General features: G+C 48.7%; 1 protein-coding gene across 7 annotated transcripts in view; it reads right to left on the bottom strand.

Annotated features, from left to right (window-relative positions):
• COL11A2 (collagen type XI alpha 2 chain) overlaps positions 1–15,901 on the bottom strand; it is a 123,176-nt gene that overhangs the window by 40,169 nt on the left and 67,106 nt on the right. For 6 of the 7 annotated variants that reach the window (XM_053296171.1, XM_053296176.1, XM_053296174.1 and 3 more), the window contains 9 exons: positions 15,806–15,859; positions 14,731–14,784; positions 9,438–9,482; positions 8,044–8,097; positions 6,085–6,129; positions 5,811–5,864; positions 5,657–5,710; positions 1,328–1,381; positions 910–1,017 (listed from right to left, as the gene is read on the bottom strand). In XM_053296171.1, coding sequence (XP_053152146.1) covers positions 910–1,017; positions 1,328–1,381; positions 5,657–5,710; positions 5,811–5,864; positions 6,085–6,129; positions 8,044–8,097; positions 9,438–9,482; positions 14,731–14,784; positions 15,806–15,859 — 522 coding nt within the window. Of the gene's footprint in view, positions 1–909; positions 1,018–1,327; positions 1,382–5,503; positions 5,575–5,656; positions 5,711–5,810; positions 5,865–6,084; positions 6,130–8,043; positions 8,098–9,437; positions 9,483–14,730; positions 14,785–15,805; positions 15,860–15,901 lie in introns of all 7 variants that reach the window. The other variant, XM_053296175.1, reaches the window with a different exon arrangement.

The raw sequence follows: 15,901 nt of genomic DNA, 5'->3' as shown, positions 1-15,901 counted from the left end.
AATGCTTGACTAACAAGCAGAAGGTTGCTGGTTTGAATCCCCGCTGGAACTATACTGGGCAGCAGCGATATAGGAAGATGCTGAAAGGCATAATCTCAGACTGCGCGGGAAGAGATGGCAATGGTCAACCCCTGCTGTATTCTACCAAAAGAAAACCATGGAGCTCTGTGGGCACCAGGAATCGAAATCGACTTGATGCCACACTTTACTTTAAATCAAGTGTAATTTGATGTCTTATACTTTGTCTAAGTTTATGTTCTACATGTAGCCGTACTAGAAGCTATATAAGCAAACTAGAATCTTTGTAGAAACTTTTCTCTCCAGTTCTTATATTTTTAGTTGATAATACAATACCCTTGTGAACATGGTTTGCAGGTAGGGATAAAGAAGGGGTGATGACACAGAGAAAGCTATAAGTGCCACAAGACTATTTTCCATCTCTGGGGGTGGAGTGGGGTAGAAGTCAAAAACCACTATGAGCATTTTATCCCCTGAGATGGCCAAAATATGCAGACCTGGCTCAAAGACTACGAATACAACAAATATTTGTTTACCGCTTTTCAACAAAAGCTCCCAAAGCCATTTACATATAAGTAATTAAGTAAGTAAATAAATAAATAAATAAAATTGCCCCCTGTCCCCACAGGGCTCACAACCTAAAAAAGAAACTTAAGATAAACACCAGCCACAGCCACAGGAGGGATGCTGTGCTGGAGGTGGATAGGGCCAGTTGCTCTCCCCCCCCTATATAAAGAGAACTGCCACTTTTGAAAGGTGCCTCTTTGCTCAATTAGCAGGGGAGATGGGCAGTTTGGACAATGTGTGCACATCATGGACAATGTGTGCACATCTCTACTCAGGCCACCTACCCCATCCCTTACCCCACCCCCTACCTACCCCTCCCCTTACCTTTGTGCCTTCTTTTCCAGATGGTCCTGACAGGCCTTGCTCCCCAGGTGGTCCAGGTGGGCCCGGGTGCCCTCTCTCCCCCATGGGGCCTGTTTCTCCTGCTGAGCCCTGTCAGAAGAAGAGGGGGAGGCCTTCTCAGGAAAAGGCTGCCAAAGAACTCGCGATGACAAAACTGGCCTTGATGTATCTTTGAGGTTGCTCCTGCAGCCCCCTCCCCCAAATTAAGCCCCTACCACTATGCCCCTCACACCCACTCAGGGATAGAGCCCCACCAGGGCACCACATGGGATAGAGGCCCACTTCACCCCCAGACTGAAACACAGAAAATGGGCCACCCTCCTCTGAATGAAGTGGTTCAGAATAAGGGGCCCATTTCCCTCAGGGCTTGGGAAAGAGAGCGCAATCCACTGTTCATTACCTGGGGTCCTACAACTCCTGGGCCTCCGGGTGGCCCAGCTTTGCCTTGGAATCCCTGTGAGGAGGAGAAAGAAGGAAAAGATAACAGGTCTTTCTTCCCCTGAGCACCCCATGCCTTCCTCCTGATAAGACAGTCCCATCCCTGTCAGCAAAAGAGTAGTTCGTGATCCCCACCAAATATTTCCCACTCTCCCATCCATAGACTGGAACTTTATAGCAAAGTGTCAGACAATAGTGTGCTAGTATATCATGGTCCTATAGCTTGAATTAATTATTTTAAAGGGCCTCTGTTGTTTAAAGAAGCCACATATTAGTTCACTCCTCTACCCCAGAACAAGCAACAGAAGTCAGTGCAGGCAGCTAGGTAGGAGATTCCTCCAGCCTCCCAGGAGCCAGGACAACCCTTTAGCTTCCTTCCTGGCCAGGAACTGGGCTGGGTGAAACCATGTGTGCAGCGGGGGTGGGGGGAGGCGTTGCAGGGTCATTTCCCCTGCAGATTTCAGCTGGCCTGGTACTGACCTCTCTCCCCGCCCGTCTGTCCTGCCACTTGGTCTTGGACAGCAAAATAAAACTAGCCAGAAAAGAAAACTAGAAGGTTTGGCCTAATCCAAAGAGACAGTGAGGCCAGGGGTGTAGCTGTAGCTATAACTGAGCAAAAGGGTTCAAAGAACCCAGGCCCCACAGGTCCTAAGGGCCGCCTAGCTTCACCCATCCCTATTTTCTTCATTATCTGCCTCACTCTGAGGGGCTGCCAGAGAGAGGGATGAACACAGGCCCCCTCTCCGCTAGCTACGCCCCTGAGTGAGGCTATTCTCACAACCGCCGGAAAGCGGGTTAACGGAGCCCAGCCCACTTTCCAGCGGTCGTGGGGACCACCGGGCTTGCAGGTGAGCCCAGTGCCTAGCCCACTTAATCCCACCCTCCCCTAAAACAAGCACTCCACTAACCCCATTTTCATGACCGTGAGTCGCCGCGGCACGACTCCATGGCAACTGGTCAGTAGACCCCCGACTGGGAGGCTGCAGCAAACCTCCCGGCCTCGGGGGTCTCCTCAGAATGCCCCATCCACTCGCACGGGGCATCCTGGAGCTTCCGGGGGCCAGGTGGTTATCGTGTGGGCACCAAGGGTGGGCTCCAGGCTCATCTGCAGGGAGAGTGGGTCAAGCCTGCAGGCTCTCCACACTGCTCGTGGCTGGGGATTATGGGAGTTGTAGTCCAAAAACAGCTGGGGGGCCAAAGTTGAGCAGGCCTGCCCTAGAGGATGAGGCCATATCTCAGTGGAAGGGAAAATGTTTACATGAAGAAGGTCCCAGGTTCAATCCTAACATCCCGCGAACGGATACGTCAGATGCCAATTCTTTAAATACATCAGAAGCAGGAAACCTGCCAGGGAGGTGGTTGGACCATTAGACAGTAAGGGAGTGAAAGGGACTATTAAGGAGGATATGGAGGTTGCAGAGAAGCTACATGAGTTATTTGCGTCTGTCTTCACGGCAGAGGATACTGAGCATATACCTATTCCTGAACCAGGCTTTTTAGGGATGGAGGCTAAAGAACTGAGTCAGATAGAAGTAACAAGAGACGATGTTCTAAACTGTCTGGAAAAACTGAAAACTAACAAATCACCAGGGCCGGATGGCATCCATCCAAGAGTCCTCAAAGAACTTGAATGTGAAATTGCCGACCTCCTTGCTAAGATATATAACATATCCCTGAAATTGGGCTCTGTACCAGAGGACTGGAGAGTAGCAAATGTAACACCGATTTTAAAAAAGGGATCCAGGGGCGATCCAGGAAATGACAGGCTGGTTAGCTTAACGTCCGTTCCAGGCAAATTGATGGAAAGCAACTTCAAGGATAAAATTGTAAAGCACATAGAAGAACAGGCCTTCCTGGGAATGAACCAGCATGGCTTCCGCAAAGGTAAATCTTGCCTCACAAACATTTTGGAGTTCTTTGAGAGTGTCAACAAGTGTGTGGATCAAGGTGATTCAGTTGACATAGTATACCTGGACTTCCAAAAAGCTTTTGACAAAGTTCCTCATCAAAGACTCCTGAGGAAACTTAGCGGTCATGGGATAAGGGGACAAGTACATGTGTGGATTGCTAACTGGTTGAAAGACAGGAAACAGAGGGTAGGTATAAATGGAGAGTTTTCACAATGGAGGGAAGTAAGAAGTGGGGTCCCCCAGCGATCTGTACTGGGACCGGTGCTTTTTAATTTATTCATAAATTATCTAGAAGCAGGGGTAAGCAGCGATGTGGCCAAATTTGCAGATGATACCAAACTCTTCCGGGTAGTGAAATCCCAAACAGATTGTGAGGAGCTCCAAGAGGATCTCTCCAAACTGGGGGAGTGGGCGACAAAGTGGCAAATGCGGTTCAGTGTTGGCAAGTGTAAAATGATGCACATTGGGACGAAAAACCCCAGCAAGTATATGCTGATGGGATCTGAGCTGTTGGTGACTGACCAGGAGAGGGATCTTGGGGTCGTGGTGGACAGCTCGTTGAAAGTGTCGACTCAATGTCCAGCAGCTGTTGAAAAGGCCAATTCCATGCTAGGGATCATTAGGAAGGGGATTGAAAATAAAACAGCTCATATTATAATGCCCTTATACAAAACGATGGTGCAACCACACTTGGAGTACTGTGTACAATTCTGGTCACCACATCTAAAAAAGGACATTGTTGAACTGGAAAAGGCACAGAAGAGGGCAACCAAGATGATCAGGGGCCTAGAGCACCTTTCTTATGAGGCAAGACTACAACACCTGGGGCTTTTTCGCTTAGAAAAAAGACGACTGCAGAGAGACATGATAGAGGTCTATAAAATCATGCATGGTGAGGAGAAAGTGGATAGAGAGAAATTATTCTCCCTCTCCCATAACACTAGAACCAGGGGTCACCCCATGAAATTGATTGCCGGGAAATCTAGATCCAACAAACGGAAGTACTTTTTCACACAACGCATAATCAACTTGTGGAATTCTATGCAACAAGATGTGGTGACAGCCAACAACCTGAATGGCTTTAAGAGGGGTTTAGATAACTTCATGGAGGAGAGGTCTATCAACGGCTACTAGTCGGAGGGCCACCTCCAGCCTCAAAGGCAGGACACCTCTGAGTACCAGTTGCAGAGGAGTAACAGCAGGAGGGAGGGCATGCCCTCAACTCCCGCCTGCGGCTTCCAGCAGCATCTGGTGGGCCACTTTGTGAAACAGGATGCTGGACTAGATGGGCCTTGGGCCTGATCCAGCGGGGCTGTTCTTAAGTTCTTAAGTAAGGAAAGAGAAGAAGAGGACGACCAGCAGCAAGGTGGATGGACTCGATGACAACAGCAATGAATGCACCACTGAGAGACCTTAAAGGCCAAGGTGAAGACAGATCATCCTGGAGAGAATCAATCTATGTGGTCAACACTGACTTGATGGCACTTAATCAATCAATCAATCAATCAATCAAACACAGTAAAAACAAACAAAACCCATCCCATGAAACTGATTGCCGGGAAATTTAGGACCAGCAAACAGAAGTATTTTTTCACACAATGCATAATCAACTTGTGGAATTCTCTGCCACAAGATGACAGTCAACAACCTGTATGGCTTTAAGAGGGGCTTGGATAAGATCATGGAGGAGAGGTCTAGCAACAGCTAGTAGTCGGAGGGCCACCTCCAGCCTCAAAGGCAGGGTGCCTCTGAGTACCAGTTGCAGGGGAGTAACAACAGGAGAGAGGGCATGCCCTCAACTCCTGCTGTAGATTTCCAGTGGCATCTGGTGGGCCACTGTGTGAAGCAGGATGCTGGACTAGATGGGCCTTAGGCCTGATCCAGCAGGGCTCTTCTTATGTTTTTAAAACTCAGTTACAATATAAAAAACAATTACAATTAAAAATGAGAGCATAATGCAAGGGTCTGGAGTAATGTGCTTTGACTAGTGTGTAACCTAGGATTAAATGTGGAGTAAACCTGGAGTAATAGAGCACAAAGTTATCACTTTATATTCTAAATGTGAGCAGTTAGCATGGAAATAGTCAGAAATGCAATACATGAGTAAGCAGTAGTTACATACTAATGCTACTGTACAGAAAACACAAGAGGCGTAAGCAAGGAGTAATACCTGTGTAGCTCTACTGTATGATAAGATTAATATGGTGATCTGAGACATAACCATTTACCTGGTAACACAGGAATAAGGAGTAAAAGCAGAGCAGAAATAAGCAGAAGAGAGAAGCGGCTGTGGAGTAACCTAGAAATAACCACAAGAATTAAGTAGGAGTAGGAGTAATAAAAGCACGGAAAGAGCTAGCAACAATCATAGAAGGACATACAACTTCTCCTCGCTGTCCAGGATGGCCAGGGAGCCCGTCCTTCCCACCGGGGCCCTGTGGACAGACGAGAATAAAGGGATCAGTAGGATAGATGGACAATTGGGGGCGGGGGAGGGCAGGGAAGTGGAGGCGCAGCAGAGGATTGGTTACTCACCGGGGGTCCTTTGGGTCCAGGGAAGCCATTTGACCCTTGTGGTCCTGGTAGCCCCTGAAGAAGGAGAAGAGGGAGAGATGCCACCATGAGAAAGGACTGGATGACTTCAGGGCTAGTATAGGGCACAATGGCCCATGTGGGGCAGCCCTCTGTACAGCTTGCCCTTGTCTAAGAACTGGCATTAGTCATTAGCCCCCCAGTACAGGACTTGGGGCGCAGGCCTGGCAGGGGGTTGAGTGGTTCTGCAGGCTGGCACGGGGTTCTGCTCACTCACCCGCTCACCCGGGGGTCCAGCTGGTCCTTCACTGCCAGAGGTGCCCTGCATGGGGAGGAGAGAGAAACAAAGGACAAAGGGATGGTTTAGGCAGGCTGAATGCTCCACACAGGGAAAACACACGGAACGGGCAGTCCATTAAGGGCAATCCTGAATAAACACTAGGCCAGGTTATGACCTGCTGAAGTCCTATGTCAAGCTTAAAAGGCCCTAAAGAATCACAAAATATATTGTTATTTTGTAGATAATGAAAAATGACAAAGAGGGCCTTATTTTTACATAGAGAGCATAATCCTAACATATGGCCAGGTCAAGCCTCAAACCTTTCCTCAGGTCAAGGCCTGAGGGACTGAAAAATAGTTCTGTTCTGTGAGGGAAACAATTGTTTCCCGACAAAAGTTCAATGTGTTTTCTAGCCTTAAAGAATGAAAATTACTGTTGAGTCCAGGTTCAGAGGATCCTGTAAGAAAAGCGGGTTGAAAAACCGGGTTCGGATCAAAACTGATCTCAGGATCCCGGGATCCCAGAATCAAACTGATCCTGGGTCAAATTTCTGATCCAGGATCAGACTTTTGAAAAACCAGGCCCTATTCTAACAAAATTTCAGTATAATTTACATTTATTTCTGCACAGATTTATATAGTCAATACAGAGGCGGATTTAGCCACGGACTTTAGGGATTAGGTCTGTGGCCTCTTGTCTCGGGGGGGGGGCTCCAAATGTTCTGGGGGGCTTCCCCAGAGCCCCACCGCTGCCCTGCACCCATTAAATTAATTAAATAAGTGACGGGGACGCCGGGTCAGCCACTTGAGGGGGGACCAAGGTGGGAGAGGCGGCGCTGGCAGAGCTCCTTCCATGAGCCCGCCTGCCTCCCAAATGACAGATCGGGCCATTTTCGGGCCATTTAGAGGTTCTCTGCACATGCGCGTGCATGCGCAGAGGCCCCAAGTGGGTCGAAAACGGCCCGATCTGTCATTTAGGAGGCAGGCGGGCTCAGGGAAGGAGCTCTTCCCGCCGCTGCCTCCCCTGCCTTGGTCTCTCGAGTGGCCGCCCCTGTCCCTGCCACACAGCAGCAGATGGTTAAAAGGTACAACCCACCCCCCAGATTTAACTCCCCCCTCACAAGCCCTACAGCGGGGGGGGGGCCAGCTACAAAGCCCTACAGGTCTGGGCTTCAAAATTACCTAGCTGCGCCCATGATAATTGTGTAGACCAAGCATATTTTGTCTTCTCAGAACACTAATGTCTGTTCTAGAGTCTTTCCTCCCCACTTTCTCCTTTATTTTTCAACCAATTTGAGAAACTTGAAATTTCATCTTTTTTTTAGTTATTCAGAAGCCCCTCATAAAATGAGGCCTTGAGTTGTAGTTTACTTAGCTTGTGCCTAAATCTGGTACTGGATGCACTCAGGTCTGTGTATGCACAAGCCAATGTGATGGTGGTGATGATGATGATGATACAACTTTACAGCTGCCCCATAACAAATTGTTCTCTGGGTGGTTCACAAGACAGCGACAGCTGATTATTGTTTTTGTAGCACTGTCCATATCTGTGACATTTTACAGAGTTCAAGAGGATAAGTCTCTGTCCCAAGGGGCTTACAGTCAACATACTGATGCCAGGGAGGGAAACAGGGGGAAAGATATGCATTTATTTCAGCTGCACAAACTTAGGCTTGATCACAGCATAGTAGGGGTTCCCAACCTTGGGTACTCAACTGTTGGACTACAACTCCCATCATCCCAAGAGGATGATGGGAGTTGTAGTCCAACAACTCCTGGGGACCCAAGGCTGGGCACTCCTGATTAGGAAATGGGGATTAGGGGACTGTGCCAAAAGGTTCATGGGTTTTGAGGAGGGGCTTGAAACAGGGCACAGAGACCCCTGACAATCTCCACCCTGAGATGACACCCTTGAGACAACCCTCTCTCTTGTTTCCCCCGTGACCCTACAACCAACCTTTGCTCCTGCCTTCCCTGTGGCTCCTCGTGGCCCACGCTGGCCTCTGGGACCCTAGAGAAAAGGGGGGGGGAAGAAGGGAGTGAGTTACTGGACCAGAGACTGCTCGTCTCAGAGGCCATGCTGGTCCTTGCTTATTTCCTTGGCAATGTCGCTAGCTGGACATTCCCGTTCTGCTGGAATTCCTTTTCACTTTGGGGCACAACCTGGTTATAGACAGCTGCAGCCAGCACATGTTGGGATAGAAGTCGCACCTCATCACTGAAACTGATGTTGCCTGGATTTTCCTGGGAGGAAGGCGCTTTGGCCTGCTCGTGAACTCCTTCGGTGCTCTCCGAGTCATCTGCTCACCCTGGACAAGTCTCACTGGGTTCCTGGCACCCTCTTCTTCGAGGGGAAACTGATGCAGCAGAGGCTGCCCTGAACTTCTCACCATGGGGGAAGGGGTGGGGAAGAAGGACCCAGACCAGAAGCACCATATTGCCTGCATCAGAAATATTTTACCAATGGCAGGCCACTTGGGTGAATGAAAACTCTAGGGTCCGAGGGGTGCTCCTGAGAACCTCTCTTGAGCACCCGTTAGGTATGTGGAGCGGGGAGCTTATTGAAAGTGTCAACTCAATGTGCAGCAGCTGTGAAAATAGCAAATTCCATGCTCGGGATCATTAGGAAGGGGACTGAAAATAGAACTGCTAATATGATCATGCCCTTATACAAATCTCTGGTGGGGCCACGTCTGGCATACTGTGTATAGTTTTGGTCACTGTATCTCAAAAAGTACATTGTAGAATTGGAAAAGGTGCAGAAGAGGGCAACCAAGATGTTCAGGGGGCTAGAGCACCTTCCTTATGAGGCACAGCTACAGGAAAAAAGTGGGGAAAAGTAACTAAGGGAAGACACAATAAAAGTTTATAGAAGTATGCATGGTGATTACCAGGAAATTTAGGACTGACAAAAGGAAGTACTTTTTCACACAGCACATATGCATCTGTGTAATTCTCTGGTCATGGGATGTGGTGAGGGCCACCAGTCTGAATGGCTTGAAAAAGGGCTTAAGCAAGTCCAGGGAGGACAGGGCCACAGGCCAATTCTTGATGGCCACAGGCCAATTCCAGGCTCAGAGGCAGGATGCCTCTAAATACCAATGGCAAGAGAGCAATGGTGGGAAAGGGGGCATCATGCCTTCAGCTCCTGCTTGGGTAGCTGCTCAAGGCCTCTGGTGGGCCGCTGTAGGAAACATGATGCTGAACTAGATGGGCCTTGGACCTGCTCCAATACGGTTGTTCCTATGAAGAGGATGGGTGAAGAGATATTGGGGTAGGTGACAATAGGCAACACAAACTCCCATTACATACCCCTCCACTTTCCCCCCAACCCCGCTCCATGCTACTCACCGTGGGGCCACGCTCTCCTCGGGGTCCTAACTTTCCAGAGAGACCCTGCAGAAAAGAAGAGAGCAAGGGAAGACCCTCAGGAGCAGAATCCTACAAGCACCCCCTCCCCTCCCTGCTGCTTTATCCAACCAAGAAATGTGGGAGCCGCTTCCAATATCTGAAGAGCTATCACACATGAGATGGAAGAGTGGACTAGAACCCCTGGGTTGAAATGACAAGGAAGCAGGTTTAGGCTGGACATTAGGAGGAATTCCCTGACTGTAAGGGCTGTTGGACAGTGGAACAGTCTGCCTCATGAACTGGGTTGCTCTCCTTTACAGGGGTTTTTCAAATAAGTGAAGAGGTTGGAATGCTGAAGCAGTTTCCTGTCCTGAGCAGGGGCTGTTCTAGAAGATCTCTGAGGTCCCTTATACAACTCTAACATGCTGTGATTCTATGACATTTCCCCCTTTTAAATTACAATAAGGTTACAGTATATAGACATAATCAACTGTGATTCTATGATATGATGGCAGGGGGCCTGGGGGGAGGCATCTACAGTTCTGCCCTTGGCGGGGGGTGTCTCAAATTATGGGATTTATGAGTGAAATCGTGCATCTTCACATTGGGATGCAAATCCCTAATTCAGTCACTGGCATGTCTTTCTTCTCAGTTGAAATTCAAGGCTGTGTTTGCGGGAGGAGAGCTGGTCTTGTGGCAGTGAGCATGAACCCTTCGCTAAAGAAAGGTCTGCCTTGGTTTGCATTGGGATGGGTGAGGACATGTGAGAATGGTAATATATTCCCCCTTGGGGGATGGAGCCATTCCTTGGAGGAAGAGCATCTGCTTTGCATGCAGAAGGTTCAGTCAATGGCAGCATCTCCAGGTAGGATTGAGGAAACTGCCTGGAAAGGTGGAGACCTGCCGCCAGTCAGTGTGGATGATACTGAGCTAGATGGACCAATGGTCTGGCTGAGTAAAAGGCAGCTTCTCATGTCCCTACGTTTGTTGCAGGGCTCCCAAGCCCTCAGCACTCTAGAATACTCCTAGAGCTGCTACACTCTTTGGAAAGAGAAACAGAAGAGTTGTCTGCTCTCTTGGATCAGGAGGGTGCCCTCTTGAATCCATAATGGCAGGAATCAAAATATGTACTCTTATGCTGTCGCTCTGCCTTATTGGGCTCAAGCGTATACAAGTTGTTCTAGTAGGAATTAATCTGCCTACTTTCCTTTTAATATCCCTACAACTGGACTAAATTTGGTTCAAATCAGTTAGGCAGTTCACAAGTTAGCCCATTTGTGCCTCCAACGTTCATGCGTCTGTCATCTTGAATCAGGGTGAATGACATCATAATAAACTATGCATTTGAGGTGTCCCTATGTGTCCTTTCAACTGTACCAAATCTGGTCCAAATCGGTTCCCACTTGCACCTCAAAGGTTCACGTGTCCGCCATCTTGAATCAGGGTGGATAACATCATCACAAACTACACCGTTGAGGTGTCCCTGTGTGTCACTCACTACAATGGTACCTAATTTGGTTCAAATTGGTTAGACAGTCCACAAGTTAGCCCACATGTGCCTCAAAAGTTGATGCGTCCGCCATCTTGGAGCGGGGTGGATGACATCATCAAAAACTATGCCATTGGGGCATCCCTATGTGTCCCTACAGCTGCAGCAAATTTGGTTCAAATCGGGTAGGCAGTTCACAAGTTAGCCCACTTGCGCCTCAAAAGTTCACATATCTGCCATCTTGAATCGGGGTGGATGACATCATCACAAACCATGTCACTGAGGTGTCCTTGTGTCACTCACTACAACTGTACCCAATTTGTTCAAATCAGTTAGACAGTCCACAAGGTAGCCCACTTGCGCCTCAAAAGTTCACGCATCTGCCATCTTGGATCGGGGTGGATGACATCTTCACAAACTATGCCATTGAGGCTTCCCTATGTGGCCCTACAGCTGTAGCAAATTTGGTTTAAATCGGTTAGGCCATTCACAAGTTATCCCACTTGTACCTCAAATGTTTACGCATCCGCCATTTTCATCACAAACTATGCTGTGAGGTGGAGTCCCCGTGTCCCTACAATTTGGTTCATATTGGTCCAGGCATTGCAAAGTCAATACCGGGTGATCTCATAAGCTTACTGGAAAGTAGGCTAAACACGTTAGTGTGACTTGGTTATTTTGTGAATGGCCTGGGCATTTTTCACACAGGGCTTTTAGCTCATATCTCCTCCGGAATGGAGGGTGTTTGTTCACATATCGGCCAGATTTACCCCCAAATCCCTGCAAGCTATCAAAGAGCACTTCAGTCACGATTTGGGTTTTTCATCGTGCGTTAGAGTGTAGCCTGATTTATATCTTGGGTTTAAAAAATCCACTTTTTGGATCGGTTTTTTGGGGCAACTTCAAACTCTCAGTAAAGCCTCGCAGTAAACTTGTGGTAAAACCTGCTGTGTGAAAAACGCCCTGGTGATCTTTTAAAAATGTTTTTAAAAATGTTTTACTGGGTTTTAAAAACGTTTTTACTGTTTTTTTAAACAGCGTTTTCTGTTTAACTGATTTTAAGGTTTTAAATGTGATTTTTATGGAGTTTTATTGCATTTTAACTTCTGTAAACCGCCCTGGGATTAGGGGTGTGCAATTCGGATTTTCGGTGTTTCGATTCGGATCTGAATCGAAACACCCCTGATTTGTTTTTGGGTCCGAATCTGACCCATCCAAATCACCCCAGATTTGATTCGGATCTGAATTAATCTGAATCCGAATCCGAATCAATTTGGATAAAAAATCCAGGTCCCAGGGCCAAAAGAGTGGGGTGGGGTGGTAGTGCCTAATGGGTGGAGGCTACCACCCCAATTGCAGAGGGATTGGGCAGAGGGCTGATTTTTCGTGAATTTTTGAAGTTTTAGTGTCTTTGGGGCAGATTTGGGGCATAACTTGGGATCTGGGACAGGAGAGTGGGGTGAGGTGGTAGTGCCTAATGGGTGGAGGCTACCACCCCAGTTTCAGAGGGATTGGGCAAAGGGCTGATCTTTGGTGAATTGTTGAAGTTTATGCGTCTTTAAGGTTTTTTCCCATTAGGTATAATGGAGAGTGTATCGCTTCACGTGGGGGTCGGGGTGGCCTAGAGCGGTGTGGGGTTGGTGGTAGTGCAAGGTAGGGGCAAGGAAGCTACCAGAATTTTTTCAAAGGATTTGGGCTGAGGGCTGATTTTTGGTGAATTGTTGAAGTTTACGCGTCTTTAAGGTTTTTCCTCATAAGGTATAATGGAGGTTTCAGCAGCCCCATAAGTGCACTTGGGGGGTTCTGGGGTGGCCCAGAGCGAGTGGTGGTGTAGTGCACATAGGGTGCCAACCACCCCCATGGGTTTCTAACCCATGGGGTACAGGGTTCTGTTGTTTCTGAGGTGTTCTGAGTGTTGATTCTATGATAGCAAATGAGATTTTCAATGAGACAGCATGAATCCACTCTCATTTGCTATCATAGATAATTCGGAGCCGAAACGGGGGTGATTCGTTTCGGCTCCGAAACATTTCGGGAGGCTAGGAGGGTGATTCGTTTCGGGGCCCAATCACCCGAAATCTGCTGTTTCGGGTACAGATCGTTCTGTACCCGAAACATTTCTCACATCCCTACCTGGGATGTCTTATGAAAGGCAGCATAAAAAATGAACAATCAATCAATCAAACTACTAACCAAGGGCCAGAGATGTGGCAAAGGCCGCCTCCCCACCAAGGCAAGATTGCAAAAGGGCAACCAGTTCCCCTACATGCCGCCATGAAGGAGGGACCAAAAAAGGCCTTCCAGGACAGAGGAAGATGTGACCTGCAGGCAGGCTCAGGCCCCGCAGGCCCCTCCCATCCAGACACTGCTGGAACTGGACCGATCTGCATAACGATTTGCATAACCTCTGAAGTTTGTCTCATTGATGCTGCTCACAGCACCCTTCCAGGACAGGCCCTCCATGGTCTGTGGGGTTTTGGTTTCTGCCTCTGAGGAGTCCGATGAAGTTTGCTTCTTAGAAGTGAGTCTCCGCAGGGCCAGCCCTAGGCTTTTTGGCACCCTGGGCAAAGAATGACTTTGGCGCTTGCACCCACATTCTGTTGAAATTATACTCTGTGCCGTGCAAAGTGTAATTTTAACTGAATGGCAGGGTGTGTGTGTGTGTGTGTGTGTGTGTGTGTGTGTGACAAAGTCATACTTAGTGGCTGGCATTATCGTCTGGTGGCCACTCAGGGACGGGCCTTCTCTGTTGCTGCCCGAGGCTTTGGAATACGCTCCCTAGTGAAAGAAGAGCCTCCCCATCTCTGACAGCTTTTTTAAAAGCCATACCCAGGCTTTTAACTGATATTGTTTTGATTGTTTTAATGTTGTTTTTTAGAATATTGTTTTGAAATTTTAAATTGTGTTTTTAATTTCTTGCTTTTAAATTTGTTTGTTTGTTTTTTAATTAATGTTTTACTTTTTAATCTTGTTGTAAACTGCCCAGAGACGTAAGTTTTGGGCGGTGTAAAAATATGATTGAGAAAGAAAGAAAGAAAGAAAGAAAGAAAGAAAGAAAGAAAGTCATGCTTGGGGGCAAGGCGTGCAGTGGGGCTAGACTTCATGTGGGGCAGGGGTGGGGGGCAGCAGCACTGGGAAGTTTTTATGAATTTTCAAAGGTATAATCTGCTTCCTCGCCACCCCAGCGGCCAGTGGGAGCTGCTGCAGCCATTCACCTGCACCCCCCCATAATTTGGCGCCCTTGGCCAGACCAGCCCTGAAACTTTGCCGCTTCCACAATCCCCCCCTTTCCCTTCCGACCTTGCCCTGTCATTAAACTCCCTGCACCAGTGGCTCAAGCACCCACCTTCAAAGCCAGGGGTGGGCAAACTTAGTCCTCCATCTGTGGTTAGACTACAACTCCCATCATTTCTCATGACTGGCTATGGTGGCTGGGGATCGTGGGAGTTGTAGTTCAAGAACAGAAGGAGAGCCAAGTTTGCCCACCTGTTCTAGGCGGAAGGTCCCAGGTTCGATCCCCGCCATCTCCACGTGAATCCCTCGGGGAGCTGAGAATGGGAAAAAGCCACCACCCAAGTGAGACTCCTGGACTAATGGGACCCCTATGGTCCAACCTTGTCTCAGGTAGTTCCAGAGATTCGTATGCCCATCTCTTTCTTTCTTCTTGTCCAACTGTAAGAGGAGCCTCTTTTCTGTCCCACCTAGCAAGGTTTCGCAACAGCAAAGGTTTGGTGTGTGTGTGGTTTTTTTTGGGGGGGGGGGTCAGAAGGAGAGTGCCATTCCTTTAGAAAGAGGGCTACTTACCCGCCCGCCCTTCTCGCCATTGGTCCCAGGGAATCCAGGGAAACCTTGTGAGCCCTTGGGAAAGATGAGCAGTTATTACAAAGCAGGAGATGGAAAGAGCTCCTGACACAGGATGAGCCCTTCTGGGACTTGACATGAGCAGGGAGGGGAAGCCTGAAATTGGAATGAGGAAAAGCCCACCGACAGGCCACCTTTCTAGGAGCACAGAAGATGCACTGCACAGGGGTAACATGGAGACTGTGACAGGAAATGGGCGTGACTTCATGCCCAAGGGAAGGAGAGCTGATCTTGCAGTAGTGAGCATGAATTGTCCCCTTTGCTAAGCAAGGCCCACCTTGGTTTGCATTTGGATGGGAGACTACATGTGAGCACTGTAAGGTATTCCGCTTAGGGGATGGGGCCAGAGCTCAGTGGAAGAGCATCTTCTTGCAGGCACAAGGCCCCACATTCACTCCCTGGCAGCATCTCCAGGAGGGACTGGGAGAGATTCCTGCCTGAAACCACCTTGGAGAGGCCACTGACAGTCAGTGTAACACTGAGCAAGATGGGCCAAGGGTCTGAGACTCGGTATAAGGCAGATTCCTATGCTCCCAGGATTGCTGGGAGTTAGACCTCCAAGTGAGAGGCAGTTTTTATTTCTTCCTAGATGGAGGCTGGAAAAACCAAGAGTTGACTGTGTCATGGGGGCCAAAAGTGTCTAGACCCGTGTTCCCTCTAACTTCCTAGACAGTGTTGACTACAACTCCCAGAATTCCCATCCCCCTTTTGCTTGGGGATTCTGGGAGTTGTAGTTAACAACATCTGGGAATCCCTGTGAAAGGAAACATGGCTCTAGAGAGCAAGGGTAGGCAACCGTGGCTCTCCGGCTGTGGTTGAACTATGACTCCCATCATCCCCATCCACATTGTGGCTGAGGATGATGGGAGTTGTAGTCCAGCCACAGCTGGAGAGCCACGGTTGCCTACCTCTGGCTGAGAGTTTGCTGTGTGTCAGCATACGTGCATGCTGGTGAACCAGGTCTGAGCAGAAATGGCCAGGACAGAGGAAAAGGAGTCAGGTCGGGCATCACACTCACCTTGGGGCCCAGCCTCCCTGGATATCCAGGCAGTCCTGGCACGCCCAGCTTTCCCTGCAAGGAGGAGAGAGAGAGAGAGAGAGAGAGAGAGAGAGA

Source organism: Hemicordylus capensis, chromosome 2 (genome assembly GCF_027244095.1).
Source record: "Hemicordylus capensis ecotype Gifberg chromosome 2, rHemCap1.1.pri, whole genome shotgun sequence".
In the NCBI taxonomy this organism is placed as follows: Eukaryota; Metazoa; Chordata; class Lepidosauria; order Squamata; family Cordylidae; genus Hemicordylus; species Hemicordylus capensis.
This window is presented reverse-complemented; position numbering and strand designations above follow the sequence as displayed.